Source organism: Salmo trutta, chromosome 14 (assembly GCF_901001165.1).
Source record: "Salmo trutta chromosome 14, fSalTru1.1, whole genome shotgun sequence".
NCBI lineage: Eukaryota > Metazoa > Chordata > Actinopteri > Salmoniformes > Salmonidae > Salmo > Salmo trutta.
Window position 1 is genome coordinate 44,854,510 of NC_042970.1, and position 26,145 is coordinate 44,880,654.

At 41.9% G+C, this 26,145-nt stretch overlaps 2 protein-coding genes and 1 long non-coding RNA gene across 3 annotated transcripts in view; 2 read left to right on the top strand and 1 right to left on the bottom strand.

Annotated features, from left to right (window-relative positions):
* LOC115208187 (uncharacterized) overlaps positions 1 to 26,145 on the top strand; it is a 216,210-nt gene that overhangs the window by 181,577 nt on the left and 8,488 nt on the right. Inside the window, exon 22 of the mRNA XM_029776048.1 lies at positions 25,409 to 25,438. Within this exon, the coding sequence (XP_029631908.1) occupies positions 25,409 to 25,438 (30 nt within the window). The remainder of the gene's footprint in view (positions 1 to 25,408; positions 25,439 to 26,145) is intronic.
* LOC115208203 (uncharacterized) lies at positions 9,915 to 10,710 on the bottom strand. Its single transcript, XR_003881112.1, has 4 exons — positions 10,640 to 10,710; positions 10,318 to 10,358; positions 10,148 to 10,203; positions 9,915 to 10,014 (listed from the first exon to the last, which is right to left on the bottom strand). It is a non-coding gene; the product is annotated as an uncharacterized LOC115208203 (long non-coding RNA).
* Positions 19,890 to 25,475, top strand: LOC115208191 (uncharacterized). Its single transcript, XM_029776053.1, has 10 exons — positions 19,890 to 20,090; positions 20,441 to 20,467; positions 21,244 to 21,528; positions 21,811 to 22,098; positions 22,323 to 22,607; positions 22,795 to 23,106; positions 23,655 to 23,963; positions 24,552 to 24,614; positions 24,751 to 24,804; positions 25,046 to 25,475. The coding sequence occupies exons 1-10, from the start codon at positions 20,033 to 20,035 to the stop codon at positions 25,114 to 25,116; spliced, it is 1,752 nt and encodes a 583-aa protein (XP_029631913.1). The 5' UTR covers positions 19,890 to 20,032; the 3' UTR covers positions 25,117 to 25,475.

Sequence of the window (26,145 nt, forward strand, 5' to 3'; positions counted from 1 at the left end):
TAGAAAAATGGTGTAAGAAGTGTGTGGACTGCGGCCGTCCTGTGCACCCCTAAACCCGTCTGTCACCTCTTGGCCATGTGAATGTATAGCAGTGGATATCTTGGGTCCCCTCACTAACACCGCCAACAGGAAAAGTACATCCTGGTAGACTGAGATCATATCTCAAAATGGACAGAGGAGTTTGTGGATGTGTTTAACATCCACAAATCTCGAACCTCTGCTTATCATCCCATTTACATTTACATTTAAGTCATTTAGCAGACGCTCTTATCCAGAGCGACTTACAAATTGGTGCATTCACCTTAAGATATCCAGTGTAACAACCACTTTACAATAGTGCATCTAAATCTTTTGGGGGGGGGGGTTAGAAGGATTACTTTATCCTATCCCAGGTATTCCTTAAAGAGGTGGGGTTTCAGGTGTCTCCGGAAGGTGGTGATTGACTCCGCTGTCCTGGCGTCGTGAGGGAGCTTGTTCCACCATTGGGGTGCCAGAGCAGCGAACAGTTTTGACTGGGCTGAGCGGGAACTGTGCTTCCTCAGAGGTAGGGAGGCGAGCAGGCCAGAGGTGGATGAACGCAGTGCCCTTGTTTGGGTGTAGGGCCTGATCAGAGCCTGAAGGTACGGAGGTGCCATTCCCCTCACAGCTCCGTAGGCAAGCACCATGGACTTGTAGCGGATGCGAGCTTCAACTGGAAGCCAGTGGAGAGAGCGGAGGAGCGGGGTGACGTGAGAGAACTTGGGAAGGTTGAACACCAGACGGGCTGCGGCGTTCTGGATGAGTTGTAGGGGTTTAATGGCACAGGCAGGGAGCCCAGCCAACAGCGAGTTGCAGTAATCCAGACGGGAGATGACAAGTGCCTGGACTAGGACCTGCGCCGCTTCCTGTGTGAGGCAGGGTCGTACTCTGCGAATGTTGTAGAGCATGAACCTACAGGATCGGGTCACCGCCTTGATGTTAGTGGAGAACAACAGGGTGTTGTCCAGGGTCACGCCAAGGTTCTTAGCACTCTGGGAGGAGGACACAAGGGAGTTGTCAACCGTGATGGTGAGATCATGGAACGGGCAGTCCTTCCCGGGAGGAGGAGGAGCTCCGTCTTGCTGAGGTTCAGCTTGAGGTGGTGAGCCGTCATCCACACTGATATGTCTGCCAGACATGCAGAGATGCGATTCGCCACCTGGTTATCAGAAGGGGGAAAGGAGAAGATTAATTGTGTGTCGTCTGTGTAGCAATGATAGGAGAGACCATGTGAGGATATGACCGAGCCAAGTGACTTGGTGTATAGTGAGAATAGTAGAGGGCCTAGGACAGAGCCCTGGGGGACACCAGTGGTGAGAGCACGTGGTGCGGAGACAGATTCTCGCCACGCCACCTGGTAGGAGCGACCTGTCAGGTAGGACGCAATCCAAGCGTGGGCCGCGCCGGAGATGCCCAGCTCGGAGAGGGTGGAGAGGAGGATCTGATGGTTCACTGTATCAAAGGCAGCAGATAGGTCTAGAAGGATGAGAGCAGAGGAGAGAGAGTTAGCTTTAGCTGTGCGGAGAGCCTCCGTGACACAGAGAAGAGCAGTCTCAGTTGAATGCCCAGTCTTGAAACCTGACTGATTAGGATCAAGAAGGTCATTCTGAGAGAGATAGCAGGAGAGCTGGCCAAGGACGGCACGTTCAAGAGTTTTGGAGAGAAAAGAAAGAAGGGATACTGGTCTGTAGTTGTTGATATCGGAGGGATCGAGTGTAGGTTTTTTCAGAAGGGGTGCAACTCTCGCTCTCTTGAAGACGGAAGGGACGTAGCCAGCGGTCAAGGATGAGTTGATGAGCGAGGTGAGGTAGGGGAGAAGGTCTCCGGAAATGGTCTGGAGAAGAGAGGAGGGGATAGGGTCAAGTGGGCAGGTTGTTGGGCGGCCGGCCGTCACGAGACGCGAGATTTCATCTGGAGAGAGAGGGGAGAAAGAGGTCAAAGCACAGGGTAGGGCAGTGTGAGCAGGACCAGCGGTGTCGTTTGGCTTAGCAAACGAGGATCGGATGTCATCAGCCTTCTTTTCAAAATGGTTGACGAAGTCATCCGCAGAGAGAGAGGAGGGGGGGAGGGGGAGGAGGATTCAGGAGGGAGGAGAAGGTAGCAAAGAGCTTCCTAGAGTTAGAGGCAGATGCTTGGAATTTAGAGTGGTAGAAAGTGGCTTTAGCAGCAGAGACAGAAGAGGAAAATGTAGAGAGGAGGGCGTGAAAGGATGCCAGGTCCGCAGGGAGGCGAGTTTTCCTCCATTTCCGCTCGGCTGCCCGGAGCCCTGTTCTGTGAGCTCGCAGTGAGTCGTCGAGCCACGGCGCAGGAGTGGAGGACCGAGCCGGCCTGGAGGATAGGGGACAGAGAAAATCGAAGGATGCAGAAAGGGAGGAGAGGAGGGTTGAGGAGGCAGAATCAGGAGATAGGTTGGGGAAGGTTTGAGCAGAGGGAAGAGATGATAGGATGGAAGAGGAGAGAGTAGCGGGAGAGAGAGAGCGAAGGTTGGGACGGCGCAATACCATCCGAGTAGGGGCAGAGTGAGAAGTGTTGGATGAGAGTGAGAGGGAAAAGGATACAAGGTAGTGGTCGGAGACTTGGAGGGGTTGCAATGAGATTAGTGGAAGAACAGCATCTAGTAAAGATGAGGTCAAGCGTATTGCCTGCCTTGTGAGTCGGGGGGGAAGGTGAGAGGGTGAGGTCAAAGGAGGAGAGGAGTGGAAAGAAGGAGGCAGAGAGGAATGAGTCAAAGGTAGACGTGGGGAGGTTAAAGTCACCCAGAACTGTGAGAGGTGAGCCATCCTCAGGGAAGGAACTTATCAAGGCATCAAGCTCATTGATGAACTCTCCAAGGGAACCTGGAGGGCGATAAATGATAAGGATGTTAAGCTTGAAAGGGCTGGTAACTGTGACAGCATGGAATTCAAATGAGGAGATAGACAGATGGGTCAGGGGAGAAAGAGAGAATGTCCACTTGGGAGAGATGAGGATTCCAGTGCCACCACCCCGCTGGCTCGATGCTCTAGGGGTATGCGAGAACACGTAGGCAGACGAGGAGAGAGCATTAGGAGTAGCAGTGTTATCTGTGGTAATCCATGTTTCCGTCAGCGCCAGGAAGTCTAGGGACTGGAGGGTAGCATAGGCTGAGATGAACTCAGCCTTGTTGGAGACCTGGAACTCCACGTGGGTCGTGCGCGCTGGGACCACCAGGTTAGAGTGGCAGCGGCCACGAGGTGTGAAGCGTTTGTATGGCCTGGCAGAGGGGAGAGAACAGGGATAGCCAGACACATAGTTGACAAGCTAGAGAAGAGGCTACGCTAATGCAAAGGAGATTGGAATGACAAGTGGACTACACGTCTCGAATGTTCAGAAAGTTAAGCTTACGTTGCGAAAATCTTATTGACTAAAATGACGAAAATGCTAGCTAACTAACACAACACTACACTAATCAAGTCGTTCCGTTGTAATGTAATAGTTTCTACAGTGCTGCTAGTCGGTAGAGGTTGGCTATTATACAAAAGCAACTTTGTAGCTAGCTAACATAACATAACACTAATCAAGACGTTCCTTTGTAATGTATTTAGTTTCTACAATGCTGCTCGTCGGTAATAGTTGGCCGGGTATGGAACAATGGCGTCGCGGGGGACGGAAATAGCTGGCTAGCTAACCTAGCTAGCCTCGATAATTACTAAACTACACAATTATCAAGCTATGACAAAGACAGCTATGTAGCTAGCTAGCTAACACTGCACTAGTCAAATCGTTCCGTTGTAATGTAATAGTTTCTACAGTGCTGCTAGTCGGTAGAGGTTGGCTATTATACAAGAGTAACTTTGTAGCTAGCTAACATAACATAACACTAATCAAGACGTTCCTTTGTAACGTATTTAGTTTCTACAATGCTGCTCGTCGGTAATAGTTGGCTGGGTATGGAACAATCCCCAGTCAGATGGGTTGCTAGCGTGCATCTAGCACACGAGAGAGGTCATCTGACCTCCAGCATCCACAAGAGGGGTCTTCCGGTCTTCTTCAGCAATGTGAGGCGCCAGCAGTGTCTCCTTCAATGGGAGGGAGGTCAACGGGAGCCCAACTTTCTCGGGGAGCACGAGCAGTGCGAGACCGGAAGCCACTAGCGTGGTCCAAAGTTACCACATGGCTTCAAAGTGACTCAGGGACGGTCTTTTCCATCCAGGATTGGGGAAAGTGTGTTGAACTGGGATGTTCTTCTACCGTATGTCATGATGGTCTGTCGTAGTAGGGTTCATGCAAGTACCGGGTTCAACCCATTCAAAGTGCTGTTTGGTTAAGAAAATGTTCTTCTAGTCAATGTGATGCTTGACATAGATCACAGGAAAAAATGTACATCTGTCAGTGAATATGTATTGTGGCTGGATGACACTTTGTCTTCATTAGTGCGGTCAGTGAAAAGACACCAAGCTAATGCCTCCGGTCAGCAGAAAGCTAACTTTGATTTTCAGGCCAATTATCTATATTAATCTGTGGGTGAATTGGTTTGGGTTCGAAGTAAGGCTAAGAAGCGGGGGGTATGTCCTAAGTTACAGAGGTGTTACAAACACCCTTTCCAAGTGATAGAGCAGGTTGTAGATGTCCTGTGCCGTATAGAACTGGCAGAGAGAGGTCCTAAAACTGTGGTGCATTTCAAACAACTCAAACCCTTTGTTCCTTGTTCATTTGCAGAGACTCCGGTACGACCCGGCTGGGTGGGAGAGAGAGAGATTTCCTGCCCAACCTCGCAGGCCTTCCCGCCGACTGGAGGTCAACCCATGACCCAGTTGGGTTATCACAGGCCGGGGTTCCAGTCTTCTGTGGATTTTCCCGGAGAGAGGTTGTTCTGTTCTGCATCCAGGGCTGCTGTTGCCAGCTGCATCTAGCACACGATTGGGGTCAGCTGACCTCCAGCATCTACGAGATGGTACTTCCGGCATTCTTCAGCAACGGGAAGCACCAGCAGCATCTCTTTCAGTGGGAGGAAGGTCAACAGGAGCCCAACTGTCTCGGGGAGCATGACCAGTGCATGACTGGCAGCCACCAGCGTAGTCCAAAGTTACCACATGGCTTTGGAACAACTCAGCGACGGTCTTTTCCACCCAGGATGGGGATAGTGTGGTGAAGCTGTAGGACAGCTTGTAAGGGAAGATATCACTAAATCATGAACTAATTGCTCACAACTGTGCCTGCTTACAAGACTCTGACCAGAACTCGGAGAAACTGATATAAGGCAGAGCCGAGAGTGCCGGCAGGTCGTGGCAGGGGAGCTGTGCTTTGATTAACGCTGGACTTGTGGCCTTTGCAAGTATCTGCATTGCACTCACCTTAACAGAGGGAGGTTTTGGCCAGTTCTCCTTAACCGTTCGGACAAGTAAAAAATCTGTCTTACTTGTATGAAGGACAAGTGGCAGAAAAAGTTAATGTCAAGCCCTGCAGATAATTTCACCATGGGCAACTGGCTACAAGAACTGAGCCGATGGACAAGGGGCAATGAAATGTGGTATGCAAACCTTATGTATGTCCTTAGAAGCTGTGTGAATATAAAGTCACTGCAACCTTAGATGGCTGCACCAGACCAAATGGTGGCACTATAGATCTCATCATCACCAGTGCCACCATATGATACTAGAGCAATAACTATTGATCAAGTGGACTTTGTCTCATGCAAATATTGTGATTAGTATATCTGTATAATCACATATTGTTGCCCATGTTATGTTGTCTGAACGTAGGGAAAAGTGGATCTTTTATTCTGTAAAATCCTATCCTGCTGCTTGCACAGTCAGCGTACTACAGCTGTGAGAGTGTATTGAAGTATTTTGGAACGCTAAGGTGGAGGGAACCAACTGAGATTTAAATCAAGATTTTAATGCTTTCACTGATTGCACATACCGGAAGAAAGTTCCTACATCACAGAGGGCTGGCTTTGTTATCCAACTGATCTTGTGTCCTTTCTGTCATCCTGTGAAACCCGTTCATTGCTGCTCACAGGTATATTTTTTCTGTCTAATGTCCATATTGTTTTCCCCTTGGAATATTGTTCTGTTTCTCTTGAACAATGTCTAATTTGTTATTTTTCTGCTGGTCAGGGAGATGCTTTACAATTGGTCCGTTTCTCTGTTGGTAATAAGCAACTCAGTTAGTTGTGAGTAAGTTCTTCTTGTTGGCGAGGCTCCCTGTGCATTGTCAGCATTTGATGGCGCGCCTGTCTATCGTTCTCTCCAGTGTTAGGTCCAGTGTTGGGTCCAGGACGGTGGGCCTCGATGGCGGTGTGGTCACCTGCTAATGAGAGTGGCCAGTAGGGGGAGGAGTGCTGCTGTAAGGGGGGCAGAGAGGCCTGCTGCTCCTCCACACTCCATGGCATTCTCCTGCATCAGACACATGGGGCATCACAGGAGTTTCAGACCATAGAAATGAATTAATACATACACTATATATCTATATGTTTCAGACAATAATCAGATGGTCACATATATGCTTAATGTCATGTTATTAAACACTTATAAACAGACGTTCATGTACTTTCCGTGTAATCACAGAATTGTGACGCAGACGCACACATATCTACACACTGCGTACCTCGGGTGAAAAGGATGACACGATTCTGGCCGCTTTCTGTCTTTCTGAAACTTCAGTCTATCACATTTCAGAGACTCATTGTGTGCAGAGGGGTTAAGGATAGAAATACTGATGATTAACCACACCTCAGACACCTCAGATACATTTAACTGATACTGTGGTAACCGTTTCTGCAACATCATTCTAGCATGATGAGAAAACCAAACCTTAATGCACGCTTCATAAATACCTACATGTATGAGAAATGTATTAATACCTCTGACAATGAAGAAGCTATTCACGCTCTCAGAACACTAAAGTCTAAGTTCAGAGTTCACTTACAGTTAAAACCTGTTGAGGATCTTATCCCGATCTTATCCCGGTATTGGGATTCATTGTCATGTGACCATGGCGGGGAATTCAAAACTGCAAGAGTAATCATTTCAAATAATCAAATAATCAACTATTTTCCTCCATTTGAAAGATATATCTCCTAAATCTAACCACGCTGTCCGATTTTCAGAGGCTTTACGGAGAATGCATAAAGTTAGGTTATGTGAGGAGAGTACATTGACAATAGCTGCGTGTAATGTTTAGCCAATTCAAAGAAGGGCATCAACAGACAGAAAACTAGCTAGAATTATGCACTTACCTTTGACAATAGCCTTCCCTGTAGCTCAGTTGGTAGAGCGTGGTGTTTGCAACGCCAGGGTTGTGGGTTCGATTCCCACGGGGGGCCAGCACAGAAAAAAAAAAATGTATGAAATTGTATGAAATGTATGCATTCACTACTGTAAGTCGCTCTGGATAAGAGCATCTGCTAAATGACTAAAATGTAAATGTAATCAACTGTTATACAATCTGCATCAGATGACACTCATAGGACATTATGTTAGACAATACATGCATTTTTAGTTCCATCAAGTTCATATTTATATCCAAAAACAGCATTTACAGTCGCTGTGAAATTCAGAATTTTTTTCGGCTCGAATGCTCCCAGTGAATCCAGCATTACAAATCACGGAATTACTATTCGAAAACATTGGTAAATTATAATATTGTCATTCAAAGAATAATATATTATCATCTCGTAATTGCTACCGAATGGCCAGATCTCAAAATAACTTTACTGGGAAATCACATTTTGCGATAAACGTGGTACTATGCTATTAACAATAAGCTAAGCTATAAGCTAAGCTATACAGTTAGCATCTTCTAATATCGATAATAACATTGTAAATATCCCCTTACCTTTGATTATCTCCATCAGAAGGCGCTGCCAGGGATCCCAGGTCCAGAACAAATGTGGTTTCTTTTGACAAAGTTCATAATTTATGTCCAAATAACACCAAATAGTTAGCGTTCAGTAGGCTCCCACAAAACGTGGTGGGTTGTGTAAAGTCACGCCGAAAAGCTAAAAAAAAACTAGTAAATAATCTATTTACGTTTGTTCAAACATGTCAAACGTTGTTTAGCATTAATCTTTTGGTCCATTTTTAACGTGAAACATCAGTAAACATCAGTAATATTTTCACACAACCTATCAAGTGTCTAGAATAAACGATTATGACAAAGACACTCTTCTCAGATTTATGCGCAGGCGCAAAAAATGAAGTGATGACGTGTCAACTTACAAGCATTCTAATTCGGTCTGTATTCATCACAGATGCTTCAAACAACTTTATAAAGATCGTTGACATCTAGTGGAATCCGTAGGAGTTGCGAACTGAATCCTTTCTCACTATGGTATCTATAAAACAATGACACTAAATAGTACAGTCACAAAATTCACTTTTTTTAAAATCTATTTTTCACAGGTTTTTGCCTGCAATATGAGTTTTGTTATACTTACAGACACCATTCAAACTGTTTTAGAAAATTCAGAGTGTTTTCTATCCAAACCTGAACAATAATATGCATATTCTAGCTTCTGAGTTGGTGTAGGAGGCAGTTAAAAATGGGCACATATTTTTTTCCAAAATTCTCAATACTGCCCCCTAGATCAAACAAAACCCATCTACTTACAAAACATGTATACTAAAAAACACTCACAAAAGCTTTGTACTAAAAATACACTCAAACTTATTGAGGGTTAGTAAAGGATATACATAATCTCGATGGGATCCATGGAAACCAGGGGGGCAGAGCTGCAGTCACACTTGTTGTCCACGACAACCATGAAGAGATTACTGCTGGGAATCTGCTGAATTACAAAAGATCTGAGGAGGGAGAGAGAGAGAGAAAGAGAAAGAAAGAGTGAGAGAGAGAGTTGAGTTGATTCAGTTGATGCTTTTAACATAAGGCTAGGCCCCTATTTTCTCCACTTCCTATCTGACTGACGTGCCCAAAGTAAACTGCCTGTTGTTCAGGCCCTGAAGCCAGGATATGCATATAATTGGTACCATTGGAAAGAAGACACTTTGAAGTTTGTAGAAATGTTAAAACGATGTTGGAGACTAACACAATAGATATGGTAGGAGAAAATCCATAGAAAAACCAAACCGGAAATGTTTTTATTTTGAGAGAGCCCATGCTATTACAATGGAACGTAATAGAGAAATAATGAAATCTAGCTCCCAGTATGCAATTCCTATGGCTTCCACTGGGTGTCAGTAGTCTTTGTTCAAGGTTTCAGGCTTGTTTCTTCCAAAACGAGTAAGAATAATTAGTTTTACTAAAGGGACACAGACTTGGAAATTCGTGTATAGTTTAATTAGATTTTAGGGTATCTGAGGATTAAATAGAAACGTATTTTGACTTGTTGAAACAAAGTTTAGGGGTAGATTTTTGGATTCCTATCTTGGCATGTTGAACGAGTGGATTACTCAAATCGATGGTGCCAACTAAAAATACTTTTTGGGATATAAAGAAGGATTTTATCTAACAAAACGACACTACATGTTATAGCTGGGACCTTTTGGATGACAAATCAGAGGAAGATTTTCAAAAAGTACGTGAATATTTAATCGCTATTTGTGAATTTATGAAACCTGTGCCGGTGGCAAAATATTTTGATGTGGGACGCCGTCCTCAAACAATCACATGGCATGCTTTTGCTGTAAATCGGACAGCGCAGTTAGATTAACAAGAATTTAAGCTTTCAACTGATATAAGACGCTTGTATGTACCTAAATGTTTAATATCCATAATGTTTATGATTATTTATTTGAATTGCGCGTCCTCCAGTTTCACCGTAAGTTGTCCCGCTAGCGGGGCGCCTATCCCAGAACTAACGCATGGAATTACCCTGTATTGTGTATACACCATCAACACACAGGTTAAGTGAGTTTATCGGTGCCTAATACACAGGTAAGGGAACTGTGTTACAGTACCTTGCACAGCCCCCACAGTCGATGTTTCCCGTGGTCTCTTTGATGGTACGCTCAGAGACGAAGGCAGGGTACTCCGTGTCACATGGCACCATCATGGTCTTTCCCCTCGACCTTTGGGCTGGAAATGGGACATGTAAATCTTAACATAATAAAGACACGAAAGACTCACACACACACATGCATGTGTACAAGCACTCACACACACACACACACACACACACACCTCAAGGTATATTCTTGCACACACTGACCTTTGACTGAGAGATCAACATGCCACCAGCTGTAAAGGTTGAACTCCAGCAGGAAACTGATGAGAAAAACACAAACATACATTAATATAATAATACAATAATATGTACTGTGGTTGATAATCAGTGCATCTCATTTTATCATATCAAGGTGATTATTTAATTATTCTCACATGACAAGTTTGGTCAGGAGCCATTTCACCATGGAGAAGGGCTGGGAGAGAAGACATTAAATAATTAGCATTGACTGGATGTATGTAAGTCTGATGAGTTGTTTAGGGACAGTATGTACATGTGATAATATTTAGGGACAGTACTTACAAGTGATAATATTTAGGGACAGTACTTACATGTGATAATATTTAGGGACAGTACTTACATGTGATAATATTTAGGGACAGTACTTACAAGTGATAATATTTAGGGATAGTACTTACATGTGACAATATTTAGGGGCAGTACTTATATGTGACAATATTTAGGGGCAGTACTTACATGTGATAAAGAGCGTGCGCTGTCACTGCTGCCAGCATACTCTCTACAGAGAGCCTGGTAGTCATACAGAGTGATCCTAGAGAGATGAGAAAATAGACCATTCATCGTGTATGTGTCTATGTGTGTGTGTGTGTGTGTGTGTGTGTGTGTGTGTGTGTGTGTGTGTGTGTGTGTGTGTGTGTGTGTGTGTGTGTGTGTGTGTGTGTGTGTGTGTGTCTACCTGTCTACTAGCAGTCCAGAACTTCCTCTGAAAGAAATCCAGCTTCATCTGAATCCCAACGGCTATAGTGGGTTTTAACAAAAACACAAACAGAACACAGTCAGCACACTGTACATCTAGAAGCGGAATTAAACATGTATTTAAGAGTTTCTTCACATGTCTTCAGATGGGGCTTTATAGTTACAAGCCTATAACAGGTACAGTAGCTCTCTATGTTAGGGAGAAGTTAAGGGAGATGTTAGGGGCTTTTCAGGGAGCTTACAAACAACAATAGGCGACTTCCTGTCATCCAGCAGTTGTATGGCAGTGCTGGCCAAAACCACACTCGTATTCTCATTTCCTGGAGTAAAACAATAACACAGAGAAGCACAGATATTAGCCTCAATCAACAAATGTTGTGTAAATGGAAAATAACAATTCCTACTATTTCAATAGATCTTATAAAATACACTATATATTCCATTCCACCCTCAGCACCATCACAGCTGGAAAACCAAGTCACAGAAACAAAAGGGAATAATCATTTTCTAGCCAAAAGATGGCGCCATACCCACAGCCTTCAGCAGGGAATAGCAACCCACAGCACTACACTCAGTGATGGAATCCCATCAGTAGTCTACAACCAGGATGTTAGAAGTGATTCTAACACAGAGAGAGGGATGTGTTCTTATGAAATAAAAACCTGTTCTGGTACTAGCACTACAGAACCTCTGGGGACAGGGATTGTTGGAGGAGGTTATAGTATTAAACAGGGGAGGTGACAGTAAAGGAGGGATATTTTACAACAGACTAAGGGATGAGAGCAGTTAGAGGAAGGTAGAGGCTGGTAGACAACATGGAACAACAGTGAGATCCTGATCCTCTCTTTCCCTCAGTGGGAAGAAAGTGGGGCACATTAATTACAGACAGCAGTGAGAGAGATGAGCTGTACAACAACCAAGCTTCTCTAATATACAGTAGCTCACTCTCCCTAACTTGTGGTTGAGTGTCATCTGTAGCCTATTTTCCACCCCCACACCCCACTCAATAGATATCTTTAGTTAACCCTGTGTACTGTATCTCTGTGGGTTACCATGGCGATTCAATGTGTCTCTGATAGGTTTTACCATGACGATTCGGTGTATCTGTGTCTCTGATATAGTGTGTAGTTAGCCTCTTTGCTCAGTGAGACTTGTACACATTAATCTAGTCTCCTGTCAGTGCAGGCGACATCCCGTACCCCGAAAACATATTTATCAGCCCCTCTGATTTACCTATTTCCGTGAAACTTTTCCAGTCACAAGGCAAATCTATAATACGGAATGCCTTACCGATCGGTACGGGCTATAAAATGTGTGAACCATGGTAAAAATAAACGTTTAAATCCACATTTTCCAAAAGTCACTCCCTTGTCCCCATACTCCGTAGCAGTCGCCATGCAAGATTATCGTGTGATCTCAGCTGGCAACAAACCTTTGGCTTTAGGGTGTGTGAGGGATCAGCCGGGTCAAGTGGTCCGACTGCGCCCTCTGCTGGAGGTGGGCCGCAGTACAGCCACTACTGATGAGCTCACCTGAGGCCAATTGACTGGTTATTGTTTGTGCTCCCTGAAGGGGCAGAGGGGGGAGAGTGATTATGAGCCAGAGACTATGATGAATTCCAGGACAGTAGGATTCCCTGTTATAGGTTTGGCACCAACTGTTATTTTATTACTATTTATATTATTTTTTTGATAGCCATTACCCTGGCCTTTGTTTGTACGGTCCAGGGGAGAGTTGAAAGAAGAACACTGATTACAGTGTCCTTTTTGTTGAAGTCACGTCTCTGCGTCTCATTTCGTGATGTCCCGCCTATGATTTTGTCAGTGAATAGGTACGGCCTTTTCACAGGCGATATGGTGTGAATTTGGTAAACTCTGGAAAAGTTGGATTAAACCTGTTGAGGCCAGGGGACAGGATCTTATCCCGGTATTGGGATTCATTGTCATGTGACCATGGCGGGGAATTCAAAACTGCAAGAGTAATCATTTCAAATAATCAAATAATCAACTATTTTCCTCCATTTGAAAGATATATCTCCTAAATCTAACCACGCTGTCCGATTTTCAGAGGCTTTACGGAGAATGCATAAAGTTAGGTTATGTGAGGAGAGTACATTGACAATAGCTGCGTGTAATGTTTAGCCAATTCAAAGAAGGGCATCAACAGACAGAAAATTAGCTAGAATTATGCACTTACCTTTGACAATCTGCATCAGATGACACTCATAGGACATTATGTTAGACAATACATGCATTTTTAGTTCCATCAAGTTCATATTTATATCCAAAAACAGCATTTACAGTCACGGTGAAATTCAGAATTTTTTTCGGCTCGAATGCTCCCAGTGAATCCAGCATTACAAATCACGGAATTACTATTCGAAAACATTGGTAAATTATAATATTGTCATTCAAAGAATAATATATTATCATCTCGTAATTGCTACCGAATGGCCAGATCTCAAAATAACTTTACTGGGAAATCACATTTTGCAATAAACTGGGTACTATGCTAACAACATAAGCTAAGCTATAAGCTAAGCTAAGCTATACCGTTAGCATTAGCATCATCTAATATCGATAATAACATTCTAAATATCCCCTTACCTTTGATTATCTCCATCAGAAGGCGCTGCCAGGGATCCCAGGTCCAGAACAAATGTGGTTTCTTTTGACAAAGTTCATAATTTATGTCCAAATAGTTAGCGTTCAGTAGGCTCCCACAAAATGAGGTGGGCAGTGTAAAGTCACGCCGAAAAGCTAAAAAAAACCTAGTAAATAATCTATTTATGTTTGTTCAAACATGTCAAACGCTGTTTAGCATTAATCTTTTGGTCCATTTTTAACGTGAAACATCAGTAATATTTTCACACAACCTATCAAGTGTCTAGAATAAACGATTATGACAAAGACACTCTTCTCAGATTTATGCGCAGGTGCAAAAAATGAAGTGATGACGTGTCAATTTACAAGCATTCTAATTCGGTCTGTATTAATCACAGATGCGTCAAACAACTTTATAAAGATCGTTGACATCTAGTGGAAGCAGTAGGAGTTGCGAACTGAATCCTTTCTCACTATGGTATCTATAAAACAATGACACTAAATAGTACAGTCACAAAATTCTCATTTTTTTAAATCTATTTTTCACAGGTTTTTGCCTGCAATATGAGTTTTGTTATACTTACAGACACCATTCAAACTGTTTTAGAAAATTCAGAGTGTTTTCTATCCAAACCTGAACAATAATATGCATATTCTAGCTTCTGAGTTGGTGTAGGAGGCAGTTAAAAATGGGCACATATTTTTTTCCAAAATTCTCAATACTGCCCCCTAGCCCAATACTGCCCCCTAGTCGAGGCACAGATCTGGGGAAGGGTACCAACAAATGTCTGCAGCATTAAAGGTCCCCAAGAACACAGTGGCCTCCATTGTTTTTAAATGGAAGACGTTTGGAACCACCAAGACTCTTCCTAGAGCTGGCCGCCGGACAAACTCAGCAATCAGGGGAGAAGGGCCTTGGTCGGGGAGGTGACCAAGAACCTGATGGTCACAGAGCTCAAGAGTTCCTCTGTGACGATGGGACAACTTTCCAGAAGGACAACCATCTCTGCAGCACTCCACCAATCAGGCCTTTATGGTAGAGTTGCCAGACGGGAGCCACACCTCAGTAAAAGGCATGACAATCTGCTTGGAGTTTGCCAAAAAGGCCCCTAAAGGACTCTCAGACCATGAGAAACAAGATTCTCTGGTCGGATGAAAACAATATTGAACTCTTTGGCCTGAATGCCAAGCGTAACGTCTGGAGGAAACCATGCCGTGGGGATGTCTTTCAGCAGCAGGGACTGGGAGACTTGCCAGGATCCAGGGAAAGATGAATGGAGCAAAGTACAGAGAGATCCTTGATGAAAACCTGCTCCGGAGCACTCAGGACCTCCAACTGGGGCGAAGGTCTACCTTCCAACAGGACAACGACCCTATGCACCCAGCCAAGACAATGCAGGAGTGGATTCGGGACAAGTCTCTGAATGTCCTTGAGTGGCCCAGCCAGATCCCGGACTTGAACCTCATCTCTGGAGAGACGCTCCCCATCCAAGCTGACAGAGCTTGAGAGGATCTGCAGAGAAGAATGGAAGAAACTCCACAAATACAGGTGTGCCAAGCTTGTAGCGTCATACCCAAGAAGTCTCAAGGCTGTAATCGCTGCCAAAGGTGCTTCAACAAAGTATTGAGTAAAGTGTCTGAATACTTATGTAAATGTGATATTTCTGTTTTCAATTTTTTTAAATGTGCAAATATTTCTACAAACGTGTTTTTGCTTTGTCGTTATGGGCTATTGTGGATAGATTGATGAGAATATATATTTTTTTATCCATTTAAGAATAAGTCTGTAACGTAACAAAATGTGTAAAAAGTCAAGGGGTCTGAATACTTTCCTAATGTACCGTATGTACACATACTGTACATGCAACATGTCACTGCGCTCTCTCTCTCTTGCTCTGCTGTGTGTGCATCTTGCTAGTGTTCCCTCAAATGGTGAGGGGCTGAAGCTCATTGGCTAGAACACCAATTGCTAGGAGGCTGACCCACGTTGGGGAAAATGTAGGGAAAATAGTGCAGCACAGCTTCCAGAAAAACAAACTAGGGATTTCGTGGTTAATTGAGGTAAGACAGTAAATCTGCTCATAGATTATGCATGTATGAACTACACACTGACACATCCGGCCCAAAGCGGGAAGTAGTCGTTTAGTAGTCGCCAAAGTTCCGGAGCATGTCTTTAAAGGTCCAATGCATCCATTTGTATCTTAATATCAAATCATTTCTGGGTAAGAATTAAGTACCTTACTGTGATTGTTTTCAATGAAAATGTTCAAAAAAATGATAAAGAATTTTGTTAGGACTCTCTGGAAGGAGTTTGAGTGGGGAAGGGAAAACTACAATGTACTGTAGCGGTTTAACCACTCCAGAGGTTGGTATGTGTAAAGGCTGTGCGGGTTAAGGTTAGGGTTAGTGCATTGTGGCAAGGCTCGGGTTAGGAACAGGGGTTAGGGACAGGGGTAGGAGTAGGGTCGCAAAATTCAGGCAACTTTCCCAGAATTCCCAGAAATCCTGCTTCGACGATTCCTGGTATAAAGGAGGGAATAAGCAGAAAATCCTGAATCCTCTAACCATTATTTCTGAGGAAACCTTTGATTTTACAACCCTAGGCAGGGGACATAGTGTATGAGTGGGTTTAAAAGACAGTGTGTTACCAGTGGCCTCAGGTCCAAATGGGTCAGGATGTAGCCGTTGTTTGTGATGGCATCGGTGTAACCGTGGATACCCAGCTGAAGGCACAAAAACAATATATAGAGATACTTACATTACATGAAATAGAGTACAGTACAACAGGAAATGACAAGGCATCTAATGGGTCATAAACATGGGTTAGTAAACCCAGTACCAGGTGTTTAGGGATGATCTTCATGAGTTCCTGAAGAGGAATGTCTGTGCCCACTACCCCTAGGAGAATACCCTAGTTCTTCTGTAGAGGAGAGAAAGAGTGAGTATAACACAGACAGACAGACAGACAGACAGACAGACAGACAGACAGACAGACAGACAGACAGACAGACAGACAGACAGACAGACAGACAGACAGACAGACAGACAGACAGACAGACAGAGACTTACGGTCTCGTTCTTGGTGCTGAACACAGGCATGGCCACAGTGGTCATCAGGCTAGGGCCCTTCTTGTTTCTTTACTGAGATGGAACACAGTGACAGTGACAGACAGTGGCAAAGACCGATCTCGACTGCATACTCCTCGCGTCCTCTTTCCTTGTCTCCTTCTCAAAACCCATTGGATAAGAAAGCCATGGTAATTTATATTTTAATTTATGTTTATTACCAAATCAGATGTTTTTCACCTGAATACATTAATTAGTGTTTAACCTAGTAAACATGTTCTTAAGTAGGTACAGAGATTAGTCGTATAAACTATTTTGAATTAAATAACCTACATCTTGCATTGGACATGTGTAGACCTCAGAATGACACAAAACCCACAATCACTTCCTGTCATACAAAGGAGGGTGCAGTCCATGTCACGAGTTAGAGAGTAGAATAGACAGACAGTTTGTTAGACTGGAGGATAAAAAGTCTCTCTCTTCTCTCTCTTCTTCTCCCACTCTCTCTACTACAGGTGGATTCAGGAGATGCTGGAATCGATTCTCAGATCACTTCTGTACTGTCCACGTTCACGCCCTCAGGTTTGTCCCTCAGAACTCAGGACCATCTTCAAGTGCACAGCTACTGTACATGCTTAAACTTTGGGCCTAACCTTATCAACCATATCAAAACGCATATATGACACTTAAAACACAAATGAATGTGTCAGAGCATCTGTGGAGCGTGAGAATAGAGCTGTAGATCTGCAGGGTGGTTTGAGTCATGAGGAGAAGTGTGAAATGACATCAAGCCCTGTTACTTGCACTTCTTCTATTTGGCTGTTACCAACGCAATAGGGCAAACTCGACTAAGTAACACACATGCAATGTTGACATGTAAAATACACATGATCCCCCCCTCAAACACACACTCATACATACATACACAACCTCTTACTCATGGAATTGTCTCTCTCTGTGATGTGTAGGTAACGTTGATGTAGATACACAGGCATTTGCAAATGAACATGTAAGTACAGTACAAATTATATTGTTATGTTATTATATATAGCATTGTTCTCACATGCAGACTGACTAGAGGATTAAAGTCTCTCTCTCTCTCTCTCTCTCTCTCTCACTTCTGACAACACTTTAGGCTCTCCTGAGTGGCGCAGCAGTCTAAGGCACTGCATCTCAGTGCTAGAGGCGTCACTACAGACACCCTGGTTCAATCCAGGCTGTTTCACACCCGATTGGGAGTCCCGTAGGCCGGGGAACAATTGTACCAGCGTCGTCCGGGTTTGGCCGGTGTAGGCCGTCATTGTAAAAAATAATTTGTTCTTAACTGACTTGCCTAGTTAAAAAAAGGTCAAAACATTTTTTTTTTTATCTCTCAATGTGTTTTATGACTTTCAGTTTAAGATTGGTGTTATATCCTCATAAAATACCCCTTATCAATTACATGTACTATTATGTCACCTGTGGGATACCTCCTTCCATAACGGTTGGATACAATTCATTTCCTATTGAGAAAAACATAATCCTAAACACAACCAAAACAATCTGCAAATGCATCCAACAGGTTTTTTGAGTTTCAAGCTTGATGTATTTATTGCGTGCAAGGAATATGGTACCAAAACACTAAATGTTTGACTACTTTAATACACTATACATGAATTTGTCCAAATGCTTGTGACTTCTTCAAATGGGGGGACTATATACATAAAATGCTTTTATTTCTAAACGGTAAAACATACACTGCCTTCAGAAAGTATTCACAGTCCTTGACTTTTTCCACATTTTGTTGTGTTATAGCCTGAAATTAAAATTGATTAAATTGAGATGTTTTGTCACTGGCCTCCACACAATACCCCATAATGTCAAAGTGGAATTATGTAAAAAAAATAAAAGCGTCAATAAGTATTGAACCCCTTTGTTATGGAAAGCCTAAATATGTTCAGGAGTAAAAATGTGCTTAACAAGTCACGTAATAAGTTGCATGGTCTCTTTGTGCAAAAATAGTGTTTAACATGATATTTTAATGACCTCATCTCTGTACCCCACACATTCAATTATCTGTAAGGTCGGTCCGTCGAGCAGTGAATTTCAAACACAGATTCAACCACAAAGACCAGGGAGGTTGTCTAATGCCTCATAAAGAAGGACACTTGTTGGTAGATGGGTAAAAAAAGAAGAAGCAGATTGAATATCCCTTTGAGCATGGTGAAGTTATAAATTACACTTTGGATACTGGCATCATTCCTAACTTAGTTGCCGGAGAGGAAGAAACCCGCTCAGAGATTTCACCATGAGCCCAATCATGACTTTAAAACAGTTACAGAGTTAAATGGCTGTGATAGGAGAAAACTGAGGATAGATCAAGAAGAAATTTGAAAAGAAAAATGGGCAAATGTTGCACAATCCAGGTGTGGAAAGCTCTTAGAGACTTAGAGACCCAGAAAGACTCACAGCTGTAATCTCTGCCAAATGTGCTTCTACAATGTCACAATGTCTACAGAAGGTGGCGCCTCTCCCCGTTCGGGCGGCGCTCGGCGGTCGTCGTCGCAGGCCTACTAGCTGCCACCGATCTCCTTTTCATTTTCATTTGGTGATGTCTGTTTTATGTAAGCACCTGTTTTGAGTTAGTTCGTTAGTGGGGGTATTTAGTCTGTCTGTTTAGGTTTGGGATTGTGCGGGATTATTTGTGTCTACTATTGTAATGTTGGGGATTGGGTTTTTCCTCTGCCGTTCATTTATTTTGGCATACGGGCTTCCTGGGCTGTGTCCCGACTCGGTTTGGGGGTTCTTGCCTATTGCTGGATTTATTGTTCCCTGCCTTGTATTCGGCATTTTGGACTGGTGTCTATTAAACGTGTTTTCACGTACCTTGGTCTCCTGCGCCTGACTTCACCCCTCCTGCATGTATGGAGTTCCTTGACATACAAAGTATTGACTCAGGGGTGTAAGTACTTATCTAAATGAGATATTTCTGTATTTTATTTTCAATAAATTAGCAAAAATTACCAAAAACATGTTTTCAGTTTGTCATAATGGGGTATTGTGTGTAGATGGGTGAGTCATGTTTGTTTTTTAAATACATTTTGAATTCAGGCTGTAACACAATAATAATAATAATTATAATAATAATGAGAACTTTATGAAAGTATCCTAAAATAAAGGGGAAATTCTGTACTGTCACCTTATACAAAACATTCTATCTCAAATCTAAAATACTGGAGTAAAGCGTCAAATATGTATTTTTGGTTTCACTGTCCAAATGCACATGGAGGAGAGTGTATGACCAAGAAATTATTCTGATTGTTCAGATACCCTTACCTCTGCAACATTAGCTCACACTTGCTGTATGAGACTGTTGTTTAAGTTTCTGCTCTCTGTGGTTTTGTAGTGAACAAGCTCCACATCTGCTTCTCTATTCAAACAATCCTCTGACTCAGTCACACACCTTACTGTGAAGTCAGACTAACAGTATGTAGCTGTCTGACAAATGGCATTGTTCATCCCTGATATGGCTGGTCATCTGTTCTTGGTCATCCTCCTTTTTGGTGAGTTATTTCTACATTTCTACAGTTTGATCATCTGTTTGTGCTACAGGATATTCCTCTTCTTCTCTCCCCTCTTTTAATCTTACTTTTTACTATTTTACTTTAGGAACTCTTGATAGATCTGAATCTCATGGCTATGATGAGTGTCTTGTATCTTATTCCATTAATCATCTTATTTATTTCTCTCTATTATTTTACATTTTGTTCAGATAAGAATGACCACTGCTTGATCCCCATTAATGCATTACAGTAGGTTATGCTACTTTAACAACTTGTGTGACGTGTTCAGGTATCTCATGTAGAATTTATTTTTTAGAATGTCAGACGATAACCTATTTCATAATTTCTAGATACCTTCCAATCCATCAAAGCCCAAGGTCAGTATCATTATTATGAGTTTTTAGTTACCCAGTAAAAATATTATAATAATCATGGTATTTATTCTTATCATTCAAACATAACATTAGCTGATAGCGTATCCATCTGACACTATGAATTCAAAAGGAATTACGGATAAATGGTTAATACAATACAGTGCTGAAGGTCGGCAGTTTAAATCCATATACAGTGAACCTACAGAAGTAAGTTCACTGTATATGTCCAAATTCAGGGTAAAAACAAATGTCTATAGCTGTAAACATTGCAAACACTCTACTGCTCAGTTGGTCCTCTAGAAATACGTTATTATTGTCTTTTGGAAAGAGCCGTTGAAAAAATATATTATATCTCCTTTATTTCTCATACTATCGCTGGGAATTATTCTCAAAGATCTAGGGTTTGAAAAAACAAAGTGTGATTGTTTTATGTTCAACGGCTGACAGTACATTTCCCAAACTAGTAACAAAATACTCAGTTCCTCTGTCCTCTCAGATCTTCCTCAGCCCAGTCTGGAATATTTTTATGTATGATGTAATAAGCCATTACTTAAAACAATATATATTTCGCATACTATCATTATATGAAGGAATGGACCTTATTATCGAAATCCTTTAGTCTCAATAAGCATGAAGATAATTGTTTTTAAACATTAAATGTTGATAGATTTACTTGATTTTATAATAGACATGCATATTTAAATCCAATTGAATGGTTGTCAGTAAATTTCTCAAAACAAATCAAACATTTGCAATACTCCTCTCTTCTGATCTTACAGGCCCTCCTCTTCCCAGGTTGACAGTGAGTCCTGCAGTCATCAGAGAGAGCGACTCGGTTCAGCTGAGCTGTGAGACTTCTCCATCCGTCTCCGTGTCTCAGTGTTATCTCTTCACTGAGAAAAGAGACTTTAAACCATCCTGTCGGCAGACACTCACAGGGACTGAGCTCCTCTCGTGGTCAGATCAACGTTCACCTGCTGTGGTCAATGTGAGATGTTTCTACTATGCTATTGGTAGTTCTTCCCCATCCTCTGACAGCGACCCTGGCTCAGTCACTGTCCAAGGTAAGCAGGTTATTTACATAATTGTAAACATGACCCTCCTTTTAAATCTTAACATGTTCTGAGATACATTCGGCAACAATACACTAACCTGCAACAATATTATTCTGATTTCAAAGACTTAATGTTTCACAAAAGGATTTACTGTCTTTTTAAAATCTAGAATTCATTTGACGTGATGAGTCATGTTCTTGAAATGCTCAGGTCTGTTACACATGAGGATGTTATGAACATAGTAATCCGTTGAATATTAGATTGACATACTATTTCCCTCTGAACTCACAGTCCCTCCTCAGCTGACAGTGAGTCCTGCAGTCATCAGGGATACAGACACAGTTCAGCTGAGATGTCACACTTCTCAATCTACCTCTGTGTCTCAGTGTTCCTTCTACATAGAGGAAAGACAACATCTCCAACAAAACACATCCTGTCAACAGTCACTCACAGGGACCAAGCTGCTTGAATGGGCAGGTCAAGGTCCAACCACCAAGGTCAACATGAGATGTATCTACTATGCTGTAGAGATGTCTATCTACTCTCCTTACAGTGATCCTGTCTCAGTCACTCTCCTGGGTAAGCGGGGTAGTTTATGTATTATTATACCCCAGTGTTTTTCTATTCTGGTCCAAGATTAACACACCGGATTATTTTATATTATTTATATAATATACATTTTAAATACTGACTGAAGCAATAAGAGATGAAGTTATGCACTTTTGGATTTTGAGGGTTTATTTCATGCAATGTATTTTAGCAAACTGTTGAAAGTGGTTTACTTCCTGATTCTGATATTACAGACCTCCCTCAGCCCAAGCTGACAGTGAGTTCTACAGTCATCAGAGAGAGTGACTCAGTTCAGCTGAGCTGTGACTCCTCTCCATCTGTCTCTGTGTCTCAGTGTTACTTCTACACAGAGGGGAGAGACCCTAAACCCTCACCCTGTACGAGGTCACTCACAGGGGCTGAGCTGCTCTCGTGGGCAGGTGAACGTTTATCTGCTGAGGTCAAACTGAGATGTTTTTACACAGTAGAGACTCACTATCCATCGACGCACAGTCGTCCTGCGCCTATCACTATTCTTGGTAAAATGTATTATTATTATGAATACACTGATCTGATTGGCTCACTGGAATCAGATTGGAATATGTAATGTCATGCTAACATATACAAACGATTTGTTTCTTACTCTTTTAGTTATCTAGTACAGAAAGAGGTTTGTTTTCTCATGAACCTACAGTATGGACAGTTATTGATGTGTTCTCCTCACAGGTGAACTGCAGAAACCAGACATTAGTGTCAATGACGAATCTTCTCATGACATCAACATTATTTGTGTACTTCCTGAGTCTGTCAGTGATGGTCGTAGCTGTAACCTGTACACTGGAGACCAGCCTCAGGCCTACAAAGAGGCTTGGGTCAGGAGATTTAACACAGCATTATCCAAACTATTCTGTACCTTCAATGTTACTAAGAATGATCTGTTCAAGCATCTGCAGTTGGAGAGAGATGTGAGCTGTGACTATAGAGTGAACACAGGATCACACTCTCTGTCTCCCCGCAGTGATAAATACATTATTACAGGTAAGATACTTACATAAAAACTACAGAAATATGTATTATATGTAAATTTTTTAAGTGCAGACTTATTAGTATGGGCAAAAACTGTCTTTTCAACAAAAAATATATTTTCTTCTGATGACATTAAAGCAATGTGGAAAATGTATTGGATTTGCCAAATAATTTTGGGAATGTTGGTCTTTTTTTCACCCAACTTGAACCTAAATCTAATGATATGGATGAAATGTTGTTTATTTCACTTTGAATTCACATTAGCTGACAACTCAATCAAATGTAAATCAAAACTAGGTGTGGAACTGACGTCTGCGCCCATTGGACAAATACTTAATTTATTGCTAACTTATTTTCAACAAATCAATTAATTTTAATTAATGTTTTTAAATCACAGTCCAAGTTAATTCAAAATAGTTAAACAAATCACAAGTCCATGTCATGTTTATGACCATCATGATTTGAACTTGCATTGTGAAAGACTGTAGGCTCTACAGTATATTTTTATATGCTGAATAGTGTGCCTTGTACTTCATTAAGTCGTTGTCCTCTCCCAACAGGTCAGAAACCAAATATTACAGTCAGTCTGAAAGAGAACCTCATCATCACCTGTTTAATTCCCGGCTCTGTCAGTAAAGACACCACCTGTAACCTGTATGTTGGAGAGCAGAGTAAGCGTCTTATAAGAGCACACATCTGGAAGAAGAAACACACAGATTCCAAATGCTGGTTCTGTCAATTCTCTGTAGAGGAGAATGATCTTTTTAGAAGTCTACAGTCAGTGAGGCGTAAGGAGGTGAGCTGTGACTACAGAGTGAGCTCAGGACCAAACTCTCTCTCACCACGCAGTGATGGGTACAACTTTACAGGTGAGTCATTATCTATACAGTAAGAATCTATAAGTGCTGCAGGTCTTCATGATCTGACTACCCTTTGATTTGTTTAATATGACTATATTAATTCTGACCCTCCCTCCACCACTATCTCAATCACTCACTCACTTTCGCTCGCTCCTTGGAGCATAGCACTTTGACATGGATCTCCACACTGCCTTATTCTTGGCCAGATCCCAGGCTGATCTGGTGTTGAGTCCCAGGTTGTGTAGTTTAAATTCTTTGCTGAACTGGTTCAGTGTTTAGATTGTATCTATGCGCTGTTAGGCTTCTGCTTTTAGATAACATGGTAACTTTATTATTAGAAGCTGTCAACAACAATCAACACCTTATCTGTTCTGAAAGACTTTATCACATTATGAATTGGTCTTATCATCTCTATAATGAGGAGAAATATAATCTACCAGGGCTAGAAACAATCTGTCCGTAGTGATTTTTATAGTCTTACTTTGCCCACTTTGAAAAGACAAGTCATAAAGGTATTTAAAAAGGCCAACAACAACATGATAATCATTAATACGATCATTAATAAAATGCTAATTTCATTCATATGTGTTTTCTCAGTGGGTTTGACTCCAGGTCCTAGATCTACTTTGCCTCCCAGCACAACAGTATGTCCTACAGAAGGTGTGTTGGGCCTCTAAATTACCATCTCTGCAAATACAAATTGTACAGTCAATGGTTTAGAATATGGGCCTGTAAAATTAAGAGACCAACATTATGTAATACCTTATTATTGTGTAATCATATTGCTTCCCACTAGTTTCAACTGTTACTTCTACTTTGACCCCAGACACCACAGTGACACCAACTTCCAGTAAGTAGATCCACTAATTTTAACCTTCATGTATATTTTTGTTCACATTAATTCACTAAAGCTCCATCCAACTTATGAATTGACCCATTCATAGCTGCTTGTGATTTCAGTCCAGATTTGTGTACTTTTAGTCCATCTGATTTGTAGGTAATGTGTAGTGTACTTCTCTCTATCTGCTATTTGAATGACCTTAGATCTTAAAATAATTTACATGTGTTCTTGTGTAATCTCTTCTCACCAGGTTTGACCTCTCCTTTGACCCCCAGTACAGCAGTGAATCCTACATCAGGTGTGTTAGTCATCTTTCTCTAGTTAGCAAATAGGACCTAAACAAATAGACTAGATTTATTTTACCCAGGTTTTTACTCTTAATATCCCCTTATTAAATAAAGAGGTTTATATCTCGTTAATTAAACCAACCCATTTAAATACCTTCATTTTTGTATAATCAGATCCAATGACTTTGCTTTGCACCAGGTTTGACTACTAGTTCTACTTTGACAACTGACACCCCAAAGTGGCCACATGATTTTAGTTTAGTGGTGTAATAAGTTGTGTTGTGTGTTAACTGTTATTAAACAGTCTCTCTCTTGCGTGTGCCCAGGAGGTCAAAGCTCCACAGAAAGCGTTCTGGGTAAGCATCCATCTCTAGCTGACTACCTGTCTTTTCTCAGACAAATGAGACATTTACAGGAAGGAAGTGGAGTTTACAATTAAAAATATTCTATATTATTCTCAGAAGATAAAATGTCCTCCCCCAACTCCCTTACCATGTAGGTCCATTGCTTGTTCAAGAGGTGTTGATATCTGATAGAGTTTTGGTTAATACATCCCATGTCTCAATTGTATTTGCCAGAGCTTTGTTTATCATGGCCACTGATCGCTCTACACGAACAATATCTTGAAAATGTGATAACCATGTTTGAGGCAAGAGGATTGTAGGGGTAATCCACTAAGAATAATATTTTTTGCTGCTGTTAACACCGCATAAATGATTATTTTCTGAACCAGTTGCAGTACAAATGAAGAGTTATCATTCAACAAAAATAAAGGTGGATCTTCACAGGGAAACACATGTTTGTAAGGAAATCTGAAACATGTGACCAGAACTGGGACACCACAGGACATTCCCAAAACATTAGTGTTCCAACAGTATTCATATGACATCTATCACATATTGTAGTAGGAATCAGCTTCATCTTAAAACGTCTAAATGGGGATGCATAACTTCTATGTATAAGCTTATAATGTATAAGCTGGTGTGCTGGGTATTTAGAGGTAACAAATAAATTTTCCCAAATGGTATCGCAGTTCAGGTCGTGCCCCAGCCCTGCATTTCAC

Coding starts and splice junctions, on each gene's coding strand:
- LOC115208191 (XM_029776053.1), top strand. CDS start 20,033: ATGGCATTGTTCATCCCTGATATGGCTGGTCATCTGTTCTTGGTCATC. Junction 20,091..20,440: donor CTTGGTCATCCTCCTTTTTG/GTGAGTTATTTC, acceptor CATAATTTCTAG/ATACCTTCCAATCCATCAAA. Junction 22,608..22,794: donor TGCGCCTATCACTATTCTTG/GTAAAATGTATT, acceptor TTCTCCTCACAG/GTGAACTGCAGAAACCAGAC.